At 37.9% G+C, this 17465-nt stretch overlaps 1 protein-coding gene across 1 annotated transcript in view; it reads right to left on the reverse strand.

The window, feature by feature from the left end:
• IMPG1 (interphotoreceptor matrix proteoglycan 1) overlaps positions 1-17465 on the reverse strand; it is a gene marked incomplete at both ends in the record, with an annotated part of 144678 nt that overhangs the window by 98934 nt on the left and 28279 nt on the right. Inside the window, 3 exons of the mRNA XM_080934311.1 lie at positions 4534-4686; positions 7427-7527; positions 13043-13107. Coding sequence (XP_080790437.1) covers positions 4534-4686; positions 7427-7527; positions 13043-13107 — 319 coding nt within the window. The remainder of the gene's footprint in view (positions 1-4533; positions 4687-7426; positions 7528-13042; positions 13108-17465) is intronic.

Raw genomic sequence — 17465 nt, forward strand, 5'->3', positions numbered from 1 at the left:
TATTTAGGAAATTATCTCCTGGTCCTATATGTTTTAAGCTCTTCCCAAATTTCTGCTCTTTTAGTTTCAGTGTACCTGGTTTTATGTGGAGGTCTTTAATCCACTTGGATTTGAGCTTTGTACAAGGAGCTAAGAATAGATCAATTTGCATTCTTCTGCAATCTGACTGCCAGTTTAACCAGCACTGTTTGTTGAAGAGACAGTCCTTTTTCCACTGAATGTTTTCAGTTCTTTTTTTCAAAGATCAAGTGACCATAGGTGTGTAGGTTCATTTCTGGGTCTTCAATTTTGTTCTATTGATCTACTTGCCTGACTCTGTACCAAAACCATGTAGTTTTAATTGCAGTTGATTTGTAATACAGTTTGAGGTCAGGGATGGTGATTACCCTGGAAGTATTTTTTTTTTAGTTGAGAATAGTTTTTTTTCTCCTGGGTTTTTGGTTATTCCAAATGAATTTGCAAATTGTTTTTCTGACTCTCTGAGGAATTGAGTTGGAATTTTGATGGGCATTGCATTGAATCTGCAGATTGCTTTTGGTAAGATGGCCATTTTTACAATGTTGATTCTTCCAGTCCATGAGTATGGGAGATCTTTCCATCTTTTGAGATCTTCTTCAATTTCCTTCTTCAGAGACTTGAAGTTCTTGTCATACAGATCTTTCACTTGCTTTTTAGGGTTCCACCATGGTTTTATATATTGTTTGTGGCTATTTTGAAGCATGTCATTTCCCTAATTTCTTTTTTAGCCTGTTTATTCTCGGAGTAGAGGAAGGCTACTGATTTATTTATGTTAATTTCATATCCAGCCACTTTGCTGAAGTTGTTTATTAGCTGTAGGAGTTTTCTAGTAGAATTTTTGGGGTCTCTTAGGTATACTATCATATCATCTGCAAATAGTGATGTGTGACTTCTTCCTTTCCAATTTGTTTCCCTATGACTTCCTTTTGCTGTCTAGTTACTCTGGCTAGGACTTCCAGTACTATATTGAATATTCAGGGAGCGAGTGAGCAGCCTTGTCTAGTCCCTGATTTTAGTGGGATTGCTCCTAGATTTTCACCATTTAGTGTGATGTTGGCTCCTGGTTTGGTGTACATTGCTTTTACTATGTTTAGGTATGGGCCTTGAATTCCTTATCTTTCCAAGACTTTTATCATGTACGGGTGTTGAATTTTGTCAAATGCTTTCTTAGCATCTGATGAGATAATCATGTGTTTTTTTTTTTTCTTTGAATTTGGATAATGTCAATACATTTCCATATATTCAACCGTCCCTGCATTGCTGGGATGAAGCCTACTTGATCGTGGTGAATGATAGTTTTGATGTGTTCTTTGATTAGGTTTGCAAGATTTTTTTTTTGAGTATTTTTGCATCAATGTTCATGAGGGAAATTGGTGTGAAGTTCTCTTTGTAGGGTCTTTCTGTGGTTTAGGTATGAGCGTAATTGTTGCTTTGAAGAATGAGTTGGGTGTTATTCCTCTGTTTCTACTTTGTGGAATAGTTTGGAGAGTATTGGTATTAGGTATTCTATGATGCTCTGATGGAATTCTGTATTAAACCCATCTGTTCCTGGAATTTTTTTGGTTGGGGGGCTTTCGGTGACTGCATCTATTTCTTTATGGGTTATAGCACTGTTTTGTTGATTTATCTAGTCTTGATTTAACTTTGGTACCTGGTATCTGTTTAGAAATTTGTCCAATTCCTCAAGATATTTCAATTTTGTTGAGTATAGGCTCTTGTAGTAGGATCTCATGATTTCTTGAATTCCCTCAGTTTCTTTTGTTATGCCTCCCCTTTCATTTCTGTTTTTATTTATTTGGATACTCCCTCTGTCCCCTCAAGTCAGTGTGGCTAAGGGTTTATCAATTTTGCTGACTTTTTTCAAAGAACCAGCTTCTGGTTTTGTTGATTCCTTGTATAGTTCCTTTTGTTTTTACTTGGTTGATTTCATCTCTGAATTTCCTGTCATGTATTCCTCTTCTTAATCTCTGCTTATTTTTTAACTCCAGTTAGCCAGCACCAGTTGTCCCAGTGGTCCCTTCTATTTTGCACTCTAAAGCCAGAGCCAAATGGTTGAATTTTTTGAGTTCTGCTGCTTGTTGAGGCTACAACATGGCTCCCTTGTTCTACTACCAACTTTCTGTTTTTTGATTCTCTCTGTGCCCAAGCTTGTCTTTCTTGGAACTTCCTCTGCAGATTGACCTTGAACTCAGAGATCTGCATGGCTTTGTCGCCTGTAATAATTAAAGTCATGTACTACCATTCCTGAATTTAAGCTTTTCTTTACTTAGAACCTGCTTTGTCCCAGAGTACCCTTGACCTCAGAGATTTGTTTGGATTTATCCCCTAGGATTAAAAGTTTGTCCCACTGTGTATGGATCTAAGCTTACCTGGGTAGGATCTTGCCCCAAATTTCTATTCCCTTAATCTGTTATCTCCTATGACATAAGATAGATCTCCACTCTACTTCCTGGTGCATCTGTAATATTTAAGCCATGAATTTCATATTTTTCCTTTCTTAGCTTCCTTTGCCTTTTCAAAATGCTCTTTATGAGACTTTACCAGAGAACAAAACCTATGCTGGGTGTTTCTAAGAGTTCCCTTCTCAATGCAATGAATATAAATCTCCTTGCCTTAGCCTTAGGTAGCTCTTCAGACAAGGGCCAAGAACAGCCATATTTGTCACCAAAGTCCCACAAAAACAGCCTGTAGGCCATGTACTGAGATTCTTCACTGAAACCTCTGGGGCCAGTTCTATACGGTTCAGATCACTCCCAGGAACAATGTCTTTTATATTCCTACAAGTTTAGCCCATTAAGTCCCATTTAAAGGATTCCACTGCTTTCCAAATTCAAAGTCTCCAAATCTACATTCTTCTAAACAAAAGCATGGCCAGGCCTATAACAGCAATACCCTAGTCCCTGGTACCAACTTTTGTCTTAGTTAAGGTTTTAATGCTGTGAACAGACACCACGATCAGGCGACTCTTATAAGGACAACATTTAATTGGGGCTGGCTTACAGGTTAAGAGTTTCAGTTCATTATCATCAAGGTGGGAACACTGGCATCATCTAGGCAGGCATGTTGTAGGAGGAACTGAGAGTTCTGCATCTTCATCTGAAGGCTTCAAGCTGAATACTCACTTCCACACAGCTAGGATGAAGGTCTTAAAGTATGTGTATCATACCCATGGTGACACATCTACTTCAACAAGGCCACACCTCCAAATAGTGACACTTTCTGGGCCAAGCAAATTCAAACCATGACATTCTCTCTCACTCTAATTGACAGAAGCACAAACTATTTGAAGTTTTCCCTTGTTTTCAGTATTAGCACATGCTGCCTTCTTGGTCTTGACTTAACACATGCACATTTGTTTGCTCCATATATGAAACTCACAGCAGACCAAAGGAATGGTTTTAACCAAGTACAGCTTAGTGAACCAATGTATTTTTTTCTTCTTTAATTAGGGTAACATACAGGAGTATCATGAAGGGCTAGTTTTAGGACTAGAAGCACCTCAAGTGCAGCTGCATCACCAGAAAGCCTACTCCAACAGTGGTGATGATTCAGGAGAGCTGAGACCCTGGACTCTTTGCAGGACTTGCAAGTAGCTTTACAGGTCTGGAATCATCTCTCTTCACTGAACTCCAGAGGCCCCCAATAGGCTGTGCCCCTGTGATGGACTCACTATAACTGGTATACATGTTGTTACACAACCCTGCTTATGTCTGCAATCCTTTCTTTCTCTTTTCTCCCATTATGAACTGCAACTCTCAGAATTCATATGCTGCACTCAACAACATTGTTGGACTTATCCTGCAGAGAGTTAAAGAACCTTTCAATTCAGCCAAAGACCAAGAGGTATGAAAATGCTCAAAGATAGAAAAGATATCTCTGTTAACTCCTGCTCTAATAGTTGGTGAATATTTTCATTATATCTATTTCATGTCATATATTAAAATTGTATCAAATTGCAAATGTAACATTGGTGATATAGGGGTAAACATAGATGCCTTTCAAGTTACAGAAGTAGAAATATTAATATGGATATAATATTATAAACTAAAAATTTATATTCCAATCAATTAGATTCTCTAGTTGGTGCCTAGGTGATCATTTTATGCTAATCTAAAATTTTCATCAGTTTTACTGATATACAATTGACACACAATAAAATGAAGATGTTTAATAGACACATTGATGGATTTCTGAAAAAGTGTTTACTTATGATTCATTGTCATAAGGACAATTTGCATATGTAGAATATTTGTGGCTTTTAGTTAAGCAAGGTTGAAATTGATTAAAAATGAAAGATAACTTAATAATAAATAGTATTGACTAATGGAAAAGCTAGACTGGATAATTTGCCCCAACATTTTGCAACTTAATGCAGTATTAGTTTTCATTATAGTGGTTAACAATGGATGCTGGTCACAAGAAGTTGGGGCTAATAGCCAAAGGACATATCATACTCTGTTGGCTCCCAGCTGGTGCCATGACTTGGGGTGTGGGTGAACAGGCTGGTCTACTCACCTGCAGTTGGGACTGTCCCACCAGTTCCTGGTAGTATGGAGACCTGGAGTTGGTGAGCTCTTCCTTGAACCTGTGGTTTGGCAGAGAGATGCTAAACTCCACCTTCTCCTCTGATGTGAATTCAGACATGTGAGTAGGTTCTGTTTTACTTTCCTGGGTTAAAAACAACAGCAACAACAAGAACAACAATGTAAGGCTCTACTAATGTAAACAACTCACAATTGCAATCTTATATACTATGTGTTGCCATAGGTAGCATCACGAATTGGACGTGAAAGCCCAAGTGGCTTTCGAATAGAAGTCCTGTGACTTATGAGTTGCCTCTGAATTGTATTAAGAGACACAATAAGACAAAGTACAGGAGCTCCATTGGGTTGGATATTTCTTCATTTATTTGAGTCAGAGTCTCCCTTTGTAGCTCAGGCTAGCCTTGGACTTGAAGCACTCCTCAAGTTTTATGTACTTATTTATTTGAAGCAAAGTCTCATGTTTGTCCAAGCTATTTTCAAACTTGCTATATAGTTAAGTCTGATCTTGAACTCTTGGTCTAGCCTTTGCCCTTTAAGTGCTGGAATTAGAAGCATACACCTCATTATCCAGCTTCAACATATTTTAAAATAACAAATAGTAATTGTCTATACCTATAGGGTACAATGGGATGTATTTTTGTGTCAGTTTAATTAATATATCCAGCACATCAAATTTGAAAACCTTGTGTATGTGTTGAAAACACTAAAATCTATTCTCCTAGAACGTTGAAGTATATGATGTGGGTTTACTTACTATGGTCAGCATCCTGTATAACAGCTCACTAAAGATGATTCCTTAGATATGGCTGGAATCTGTGCTCTTTGGGTCAGTGTTCATATTCTCCTCCTCTGGACTCTGGCAGTGGGTAGGAGTTATTCTATTTATAGTCCACATGTAAAAGATCGGTTTTTAAATTCCTCTCACCCAGCACCTCCAGAGACTCCCTATTACCTGTAGTTAAACTCTAACATCCTTTTCTGTTCCTTTAATGTTCTCTGTAGTCTCATTGGGTACTTCTAGTTTTACTGTGCAGTCATGAATGCTAGACTAATCAGGCACTGCATTATCTGCTTTTCTCCTCCTGGAGCATCTGTTTAAGATGATCCCACCTCTCTCTCTTTCTCTGTCTCTGTACCTCTGTCTCTGTCTCTGTCTTTCTCTCCCATATACATTTTACTCATTCTATGTGTTGTCTGAAGTATTCTCTACTTGGAGTACAGAAATCTTTGCCTCTGACTCCTTTAAAGTGCATTTCAACCTCTTATTTGGTATCCACTTCTGCATCTGCCTATTGTCCTCTCTCTATCTGCAAGTCTTGTTGGTCCACACAATTCTCTACTGTACATAATCCCTAAAAGCAAAACCAAAGGGGTATTTATGCATAAAACTCACTGAATATGAAAGTTCAAGGAGTGTACTCCTACAATCTGTCCTGGTTTATCATTTTGTCTCAGTAATTTATCCTGCCATCTTTAATCATAGCACTCAAGGTCCTTTCTCATGTCAAACTGCATATATGTTTCTTGGTGCAGGAGCTATCTTGCTTATCTTTGAATATTTGTTATACATATCTAGTTTTGGCACATCAGTTGACTTTAGAAAAAATATGTGCTGAGCAAAAGAATGGGTCATAAATACAAATAGAAGAGTATGATCTTCAGGGGACGTAGAAGATGCAGATGAAAGATGTGGGAATATTTACACAGAGGGAGGCACCTACACTATAGTGAAGAATGAAGGACACAGGCAATGTGTAGAAAGGGGAAGAAAGACTAGTCATCTTACAAATCTTAAGTGAAGTATTTTGAATTACAAAATACATTTTTTTTTTTTTTACAATAGCACTTTCCCTGTTATTTTTTTCCCTTGGCTATAGTAGTAGTTCAGTTGTATCTGCTGCCATCTTGTCTGAAGGACACAATAGTGTGGCCACAGGCTGTTCATCAGGATTTCTCATGCAGAGCTGGTAAGATAGAAATTTTTTCCTCTCCTTGCACTGCACCTTTCAAGGAAGTAGGAAGGCTGGGACAGAGGAAAAGAGCATCCCATAGGTTCTGGGGAGATCAGGTGGCTGCAGTAGCTATGGAAGAGTGGGGAGTTCTGGCTTGTCATTCTTTGGATTGCCAGCTCCACTGCTCATGAGTAACAAGGACCACACTTCTCTCCTTCAACATTGCCTTCCTATTTTGATATCTTAAATAACTCTCACAGCTGCACCAGTCTACATGGTGACCTCTTACTTCATACATAGCCTCTTAGCCTTAGATCACTGTTTCTATTCTTCTCTGGCTTGATGTGAAAGATTTTGAAGCATAATTGATATACTTATAGTAATATAACATATTTTGGTATAGTGGGTGTGAACTGATTGTTGTTGGTTGGTTGATTGATTGATTTTAACACTTAGGGACTACCTATTACATACCAGTGTCTGTTGCATATGGGAGAGAAGGGTTACTGTTTGCTTTTTCTAATCCCCCATCTTCTCCTAATTCTCAATCTCTATTTGTCATTATGACCATATAAGAATAGTGAATAGGATAAAGACACTGAAACCTGAGTCATGAAAATACAGTACTAACAACGGTGAGTATCTGATCCATCCACCCTCTTCCCTAGTTTACTGAAGAAAGCAAAGGCTGGCGACATGATTCAGCTGGTGAATGCTTGCTGTGCAAGCATGAAGATTGAGGCTCTTGGTCCCCAGATCCAAGGAAAAGCGAAGGGTTCATGACAGCCTTCCTATAACCCAGCACTCCTGTGTCCACATGCATGTGAAAATGCATATACTTAGATATGAGGAAAAAGAAAACATAAAAAGACAAGACATGTGCATAACAAACTATGCCAACTCAGATCTTACAGTTGTGGGCTTCTGGATGTCTTCAAGGGTGACATTGAGAATCTCCTTGAGGTCTGTGTCATCAGGAGGGAGTGTGAAGGGAAGTGACATGCTGGAAACATCTGCAGAAATTAGAAAGAGTTCATCCAGAAAAATAAGATGAGAAGAATTTAGATTAGAGCAATGTCAAGATTCCGTAATTCCATATGTCTTTTCTGTCAGCCCAGAGAAGTGCATTCTAAACTCAGTTTTCAGAGATTCATACATATGGTTTTTAAAAACTATTAGGTTACGTGTTCAATTTCCATTAAGTTATTTCTTATGGAACCAAAATTTGTGGTGCAGTTAAGTGATTTTTTCTAATGAGAGATAATTAATGTTTCTCCTTATGAATCCTTAAAGGGCATAAAGACTAGTATTTATATTGAATTTGTTCTGAAAATTATATTAGAATACTACCTAAGTCTCAAATGTCCAGATTGCTTTAACAATAAGTACATATTAATTATTAAAATTTAGATCATGAACTGCAAGAGATAAAAGAACAGTAAGATACTCTTAATTGCTCCTTCATTTTTCTCAGTTATTGGATTTATTTATTATTAGTATTTTGACTGCATATGCCATGTGCACCCTAGCCTAATTTGCTTAGTAAAATATTTTCCAGTGGCATCCATTGTCCTGCAAATGATCTAGCTTCATTCATTTTTGTGGATGAATAAAATTCCATTGTGTGTATGTAGTATACTTCCTTTCTTCCTGTGTTGCTAGAGACCTAGGCTAATCCAATACTGTGTATTGGGCTGCCAAATACATGGCTGTGCAAAGCATTTCTGTGACATGTTGATTTGGTGTCATCAGAGATATCACTAAGGAGTAGAAAAGCTGGGTCATATGGTAAACCTATTGTTTTGCTTTGAGAAACCACAATAGTGATCTCCATCCTGAATGACTAGTTTACAGTTCTCCCGGTGGTGTAGGAGTTTCCCCTTCCATCCTGTTCTTGCAGCATCTGTGGTCAGTTTTCTTACTGACTTTCATTCCAATGGTCAAGACAAAAATCTCAGTGTAGTTCTTATTTTTTAACTTGAATTTCTCTAATGGCTAGTGAGGTTGATCATAGTTTTCATATTGTTATCAGCCAATTGTGTCATGCATTTTCCATTTGTTTCATTAATTCATTTGTGGGAAGGGCTGTTTGATTTCTTATAGTTTAGTTTTTGAGTCCTTTGTATGTCCCAGTATTAATTCTCTACTAGATGTCTATCGAGCACATACTTTCTCCCATCTTTTAGGACACTTTCAAACTCAATTTCCTGTTTTCTTTCTCGATGAAGAAGCTTGTTAATTTTAGGAGGTCCCATGTGCAATTGTTGGCATGATTTCCTGAGTGAATGGAAGTTTACTAAAGACTATTCATGTTTATGTGTTTTTGTTTGTGTGTACACATGTACATGTGTGTGTACAAAATATACATTGGATATATATTTTTATCTGTATCTACATATCCAATGTATCTTTTTGGCATCCTTTAAGAAAATCTTGGTGTGGTTAGATAGGTTCATATTTTGGTCAGTCTGTTCTGTTTTGTTCCGTCTTGTCAGTCCCGTCTGTCCCATCCCATCCCATCTTATTCTATTGATCTATGGTCTGATTTTGAGTCAGCGTCATACTATTGTCATTACTCTATTTCCACAGTAAAATGCGACAATATGTATGATATCTGTTTTATTTAGGGGCTTCAATTTTGTGGAATATAAGTTTTTAAGTTATGGTCTGGATCATTTTCTGAATTTTACTGATATCTAATGTGATGTCTCCATTCTCATCCCAAATTTTGTGATTTTTGGTCTTCTCTCTCTTTGTTCTGGTTGGTTAGTTTAGTTGTCATTCTTGGTAACAAATGCAATGAAATAAAGAATATATATATATATATATATATATATATATATATATATATATATATATATGATTTTTATTGATTTTATTCTTTGTGGTCATATAGCACAACTTACTGTGCTTGTTATGATATTATTATGTCACTGTCTGAATGTTATAAATTATAATCATCAATCTTAAAATGCGGTCTGTTTTAAAGAAAGTTTTGTGGGCTGCTTAAATATGTTTGTATTCTGCAATGTTTGGATAAAGTATTCCACAAAACAAACAAACAAAAAAAAAAGATTGCTAAGTCCATCTGAACTAAAATGTTTTTTAATTATAATGCTGCTTTTTGTTGAGTCTTTTGTCTTTGTAATTTGTCTTTTGGTGAGATCTGGATATTGAAGTCACACATTGTAGTTGCATTGAGGTAAATCTGCACATTAATATCTGATAATGTTTGTTTCATAAAATTAAGTAATGGATGTTTGCTGTATATATGTTTAAGATGGTAGTAGCCTCTTCATGTACTGTTCTCACAATCAATATGAAGAAACTTTGTTTATTTCTGCTGACTGCTTTTGGCTTGATGTCTATGTTGTTATTCATATACTCTTGTCTGTTCTCTAGTTTCATTTGTCTGGAATATTTTTTCCCATCCTTCTACCCTAAATCTGTGTTTGTCTTTGTGCTTATTACAGACAAATAAAGAGACCTTGCTTTTAAATCTGGTCTGTTAGTATATATCTTATGGTTGGGTAAATGAAACTATTAATAAAAATATTATTAATTCTTGCTCTTTTGCTGTTTTGTAATATCCAAAACCTTATATTTCTTCTGCCCTTACTGCTATTACAGTGTGCTTTATTTTTTTCTATGGCATCATAGGTCTATTTAGCTCTGGGTGTATTAGTTTTAGTTTTCCTTCAATTATAAAAGACAATTTCGTTAGATATAGTAATAGGATGGGCAGTTATTGTCTTTCAGAACTTGGGACACATTACTTCATGCCCTTCTGGCCTTTAGTGTTTCTGTTACTTTCCTCAATTTGCTTTTCTGTGTAACTTGTTGCCTCTCTCTCTCTCATTCTCTCTCTCTCTCTCTCTCTCCCTCCCCCCTCCTCTCTTCCCCCACCTCCCTTTCCCCCTCTCTCTCTCCCTCTTTCTCCCTCCCCCCTCCTCCCTTCCCCCACCCTCCCTTTCCCTCTCTCTCTCTCCCTCTCTCTTCCTCCTCCTCCTCTCTTCCCCCACCCTCCCTTTCCCTCTCTCTCTCTCTCTTTCTCTCTCTCTCTCCTTCCCCCCTCCTCTCTTCCCCCACCCTCCCTTTCCCTCTCCCTCTCTTTCCTGCATAATTAGTGTTTTAATTCTACTGTTAACATAAGGAGGCTTTTTTCTGGTCTTGTCTCTTGGTCATTTTAATGCCTCCTTATCGGGATGGTAATTTTTTTCTGTAGGTTTGGGAAATCATCTATTGTAATCTAATTGGCTATATTTCCTGTACTTTCACACACACACACACACACACACACACACACACACACACACACACATGGACATACACACAAATGCACAGTCATACACACACAGACATACATACAAACACACACTTACACATGCACACACATTTGCATACACATATACGCAGGCATGTATGCACACATTCTCTCTGCTTCTCTTTCTTCTCTGTTCAGGATTCATGAATTTCATCTTTTAGAGGTGTCTCATAGGTTTCATTTGTACTCTTTTATTATGATATGTATCATTGTCTGAATGTTATAATTCATAATCAGGCCTTCAAGCCTTGATACTTTGCCTTCAACTTTATCAACATGTTGACATGTCTGTCCATTGAATTTTTTATTTGAACTATTGAAATTTTCATGTTCATAGTTTTGACTTAATTGTTTTTAGTCTATTTCTTTAGTGAATCTCTCATTCTAATAACTTTTTAAAATTCTTTGGTTGGGTTTCATTTCCATTACTGTTATTAGAACACATTACTGTGGGTTTGGTAACTTTTGGAAAAGTTGTAGTGCCTTGTTTTTTAATTTTGATTTCATGCTACATATGCTTCTGAATTGGTACATGCATGTGAGTCTGGCACTGGATTATTGACTGAACTTTCTGATCATTTTATAGTCTTCAGTTTTGAAGTCCATGGAGTGTTCAATTGGCATTTATTAGTTAGAGTAGAGTTGAGATGTCCGTTCATTGCTATTGGAATGTGTGTAGCTCAATAGATAAGCCTCAGTTATTGTGCTTGAGTCACTGGGCACAAACACCAGCAGTAAAGTGAGGGCAGATTACTACCTATAGAAACAACCCAACCTAATGGATAGTCGTACCACCAAAGCCTGCTATCGAAAATAAGCCCTTTGGTTGTCTTCCCTTATTCTATAGAAACAAAGTGGCATTCAGTGAGATGTTAGTCACACGTTCTTTTGTTATTTACAGACAAAATACACTATCTTTCACCTTTAAAAAAAAGAAAAAATGTTTAATAATATTACCATGGCTGTATTGGTACTATATGCAAAAAGCAGCATGTTTTCTTTTAAACAAATGCTTTTGCAAATAATACTTTTACAAATAAATCTTGATATTAAGAATCACAGGTCAAACTTTACCCATTTATAAGGGGAATCAACAATTAATTTTTGGTTAAAAATTTTATTTTCAGTTTTTGTAATTGAAGTTGAACTAGTCTTGTTGCATTATTATCTAGAAATGGTAAATTATTTTAACTTGGAAGAAATATAAAAATAAAGCCACAGCAGATTTTTCTGAAGTCAGTAAGTAGATATGTGACCTCTATTTTTATTGTCTAAAAGCCTCTGTATTTTGATGTAGAGATTTAAAGGAACATGTTTTTCTCTCTTTAAAAAATGAGGCAGGTCTCATTTATCAAACTCATTATGGTTTCAAACTTACTCTGCTGCCAAAGATGATATCAAGCTCCGTTCCTTCTGCCTCCCTTTCTTGAGTGCTAGGATTATAGGCTCAGAGCACCATATCCAGCATCTGTGGTACTGTGGGTCGAAGCTGGAGGTTTAGATATCCAGGAGGCACCCTACTCACCTTCCTTCTCTTACTTCAAAATTTGCTTTCTTAAAAATATTATTAACAATACTAAAATTGAAAAAACATTTCCCAGGGGTTTAACAGTTCTAAATACTGGAAAGTATATGTAAAATGGGACAAGAGAGACAGCTCAGTGGTTAAGAGCATTTGATGCTTTTATATAGGACCCGAGTTTGGTTCCCAGCCCCCAAATGGTGGCTCACAGTTGTAACTCCAGTCCCAGGTGATGGGACATATAATTTTAGCCTCCTACCAGCACTGTATCCATGTGGTGCATGTACATACATCCTGGCAAAATATACATTTCAATTATTTATTATTTAATTAAAATAAGTTTTCTGGAAAATACTTGACAAAAATCCATGGAAATAGAACTTTAGTATTATTCTCTCTGTGGTACAGGGACTGAACCCAGAGCATCAAGCTAGGCAAGCCCTCTCCACTGTGCTGTATTACTAGTCCCAGACATCACTGAGAAATTAGTGATTTGAGAGGTATTCATGCTTAAATGTACAGATCAAGTAGCATTTGTTATGCATGGGGACATTCAGCAATAGAACCCAAAGTTCTAGAAATGAGAAGGTGCATCATAATTTATACCAGGTTTTGTCAAGGAGTGCTTTGCAAGTCCTTTCCCATGATGGTTTGAAGGAGATGAAATGAGATCCAAACTCACCTGTGGGTAACATGGGGGCTTCGGTCGGCGCTCCCAGGGTCTCCCTAGAGAATACCTCATCTTTTCTATTAATGCAAAAGAAGAGAAAGAAGTGATGACACTGAGGAATGTAATGGTAGGGGCCTACATTTGAGTTTGGCTATAGCATATACACTAAATATTAGGGAAAGGCATATTGTAATCTAGATTTATCTATTCTTTATTACCTAGGTTACAGTTGAATATATATTTGTATATTGGGTATTTGAAGATTTGCATATTGTATACAATATTTGTTTATTTTTATATTGAATAATTGAAATTTTGTATGTCATATACAATATTTATTCATTTTTATATTTAATAATTGAAAATTTGTATGTCATATATAATATTTGTATTTATATATTGGATAACTAAGTAATTAAAGAAAATTTCAAGCAACCTCTTTGAATGGTTATGTCTGACTCCTCTCAACCTCTTGGTCTCAGCGGGGTTGGGGACATTTCTACAGCAGGCAAAATTGAACTTCATTTGTGTCCCAATGTTTTATTGTCCCATTGCATCTACAGTGTTCTCGGTATAAAAAGCAATAGATAATATAATTGAACACTGCAGAACTTCCTCCAAATCTCAGACTCCTTTGCCTGAGCTTATCCAATAAAGAACTGTTTTAGTTATCGGAGTGCAAGGGAATTAGTTTCCAGATAGTACAGGTTTATGATATCTGTGTTCTTTTCACAACAGTAGTATACAGTGATAACTAGACAGGGAATTGTGGGTAAGACTTTAGACCCATGGATGCTAATGTGGGAGATATTCCAGGGTCAGAACACAGGGCTCATTGGTAGAATCGTCTGCATATGCAGTATCTGCCCATTACTAATTAGAGCTAGTGGGAAAGAACTGTGGTACTGTTAGCTTTTGAATCTCATTAAAAGATTTGCTTCTCTAATCTCCTAGGTCCAACTGACGGTGTCTTTCACACACACACACACACACACACACACACACACACACATTACATATTACTATGCAATGGCTAGTGTTTGGTTCTTACAGAGTCATCTAGACTGGACAGAGCCAACATTACCACATCTCTATCATGCCAACATTTTCCAAAATACCAAGAAAAGTATTTTTTAAAATATTGTCATTTCTGCTGTCCTGCACTCTGATCAATAAAGATGGATGTTTGAGCCTGTGAGTTGGATCAGTGGGTAAAGTGCTCAGGGTGCAAGCATGAAGATCTGAAATTGGATGTCCCAGAATTTGTATAAGATGTGGGCACAGAGATATGGGTCTATAATCCGAGCACTCAGTGTTGGCTCCAGCAGGTTCACTAGCCAGCCAGCCTAACTGAAACAGAAAGAAGAGACTGCGTTTCAAAAGTAAGGAAAGTAGAGAGTGATTGTGAAGATGACATTGACCTCTGACCTCCACATACATAGCACAGGTGAACACAATTACACATACATTCAGGCCACACACACATACTTCCCACACAGAAAGACAAAACAATAGATTTCTGTTGTTTATTTGAGAGGGAGAACAGATATGACATGGTAATAGTCAAAGTAAATTCTATATGTATATATGAAAATGAAACTTAAATATGATTAATATATGTTTATAAAAGTGATGTAAACAGGAGAATAGGCGTCAGTTTTAGCAGTGGAGGAGTACATTGGTAGATACAGGACAACATAAACTTAAATTCTACTGGAATGTAAAATCAACCATTCTTATTATTTTTCTGGTATTATGCTGTGTGCTTAACAAATAGCTTTTATGGAGACGATATTTAGATGTCAAACACGGTGGCATTTATGATTTGGACAAATTTCTTTGCCTTTTAATTTTGTAGGCTTTTGTTTTAATGCTGAGGTCTCAGAATGACTTGACTCTCCTTGTTCCATATTGGTGTGGAACAGAAACTAAGCAGGAGGAGGAAAGTGACGGTAACCATGGTGACTGCTGAGTTACCTACTAGCATCCCAGTGTGTGCTGCTCTCTTAGATGGTGTTCTTATTCTCCGCCATCACACATGATCCTCCCTCTAAGCTGGCAATCTGTGGTGCCCACCAGAAGCTCTGGATGGGAATCTGGGGTACCGGGTTCTCGTGCTGGCTTTTATTTAAAAGCCTTCGGAAATTGGCAGAATTATGAACCAGTGAGGAGAGGGAAATTTCTTCTTCTTGGAATGGCTTTATGTGGAAGAGAAAATTCCCCTTTACCTGACTTGGTGTCTCACTTCTCTCTAACAATGCTGTGGGCACAGGCAGGTGTAGACTTTCTTTCTCTGTCTGGGAGAGGTGAATGTTTCATGATTTTTTTCATGTTTCTCAAGAATTAAAATCTTTTGTGGATATTATTTCATGTGTGTAGCCTCTTCTTAGCTCTAAGCCTTTTTTTTTTTTTGAAAGTAGGAGTCAGTGAGCTGTTGTTCAGTATTTAAATTGGCAGAGAATATTTCTGTGAATTTTGTTCACAATATTCTTACAGGCCAAAGCCCTTCCAGGGCTGTGCAGTTCCTCCTGGCAGTACCTTGTTGCAGCAAGTGAGAGTAGCTCAGCACTCATACTTGATTAAGAAAATGGCAGACGGTCCCACTGTCTTGTAGAACATGTGTAGAATATCACATGGGTCCTGCTGCCCGGAGTTTGTACTTTCACACGAAAGCAGGAGAAGGTAGAAAATGTACAGCAAGAATGTGGTGCCAAGCAGAGCAGAAAGTTCATGTCAGGCTTCAGCCTTAGATGGGCCGTAAAGATACTGTAGGGAGCTGGGAGTCCACTTGGAGTCAGGGAAATTGAATGAGAATGGCCCCATAGGTTTATATATATTTGGATGCTTGGCCTACAGTTGATAGAACTGTTTGGGAAGGATCAGGAGGCATGTCCTTATTGGAGGAACTGTATTACTGTGAGCGGACTTTGAGGATTCAAAGGCCCAGGTCATTTGCATTGCCAGTTAGTTTTCCCTCCTTTCTTCTCCTCTCCCTCTTCCTTTTTATTTCCTTCTCCATCTCTCTCTTCCTTTTTTTGTTTTTTGGTTGTTGCTCAGGCTGTAAGTGAGCTCTTAGCTATTCTACCATGATGGTCTTGGACTCACCTTCTAAAAGCGTAAGCCACTGAGATACTTTTTTCAGTAAGTTGTCTTGTTCATGGTGCTCTGTCTAGCAGTACAAAGGTAACCAAAACATGGATCTTGGAAGAGAGAATTTGGATAGGTTGTGTGGAGGAGGTAGGTTCTTTCATGTAAGAGAGGAAATCATTAGCTCAGAGCCCAGGGTGAGCAGGGTGTGCAGTGAGCACGTGGTGTGGAGGCAGCGTTGGCATCATGGGTAATGTGAGGCAACCTGAAAGCTCAGTGGTCGAGGGGCATGCGTTTTCCCTCTGCTTCACTAAAGTGTGTGGGAAGAGGCAAGCAACACCAACAGGAAGTTAACTTACGCAAGGCCTAATAAAGTGACTGTTTAGTGAGATGTGGAAAAGTACAGAGATAAAAATCTACTACCACGTGGTTTATAACAGTGGTGTGTACAGAAGCCAGAACATAAAACTCTAGAAGGAGCTGCTGGACAGGGAAGAGCTGAACACGAAAGTGATGGTGCTTAGAGTCTTTAAAACTCTGTGTGGTGTGTGTGTGTGTGTGTGTGTGTGTGTGTATGGTGTGTATGTGTGTGTGTATGGTGTGTATGGTGTGTGTATGTGGTGTGTGTGTGGTGTCTGTGTATGTGTGGTGTGTATGTGTGTTTGTGGTGTGTGTGTGTGTGTGTGTGTGGTGTGTGTGTGTGTGGTGTGTATGTGTGTGGTGTATGTATGTGTGTGTGTGTGTGTATGTGTGTGTATGTGTGTGGTGTATGTATGTGTGTGTGTGTGTGTATGTGGTGTGTGTGTGCTGTGTGTATGTGTGTGTGTGGTGTGTGTGTGTGTGTATGTGTGTGTGTATGTGTGTGTATGTGTGTGTGTGTATGTGTGTGGTGTATGTATGTGTGTGTGTGTATGTGTGTGTGTATGTGTGTGTATGTGTGTATGTGTGTGTGTGTATGTGTGTGTGTGTATGTGTGTGGTGTATGTATGTGTGTGTGTGTATGTGTGTGTGTATGTGTGTGGTGTATATATGTGTGTGTGTGTGTGTGTATGTGGTGTGTGTGTGCTGTGTGTATGTGTGTGTGTGGTGTGTGTGTGTGTATGTGTGTGTGTATGTGTGTGTGTATGTGTGTGTATGTGTGTGGTGTATGTATGTGTGTGTGTGTATGTGTGTGTGTATGTGTGTGTGTGGTGTGCATGATTTCAACATGTCATCAGCTAAGTGTGCTTTGAGTTTAGAGTTTGTCAACAGCATCTCTCTTCTTTAATCATTTTAGCTAATGCCCTCTTTCTCTGTCCCACACTCTCTCCCTGTAACTCAATTTTCTTATTTGATATTCAGTTCTTGT

Source organism: Micromys minutus (genome assembly GCF_963924665.1).
Source record: "Micromys minutus genome assembly, chromosome: 21".
NCBI lineage: Eukaryota > Metazoa > Chordata > Mammalia > Rodentia > Muridae > Micromys > Micromys minutus.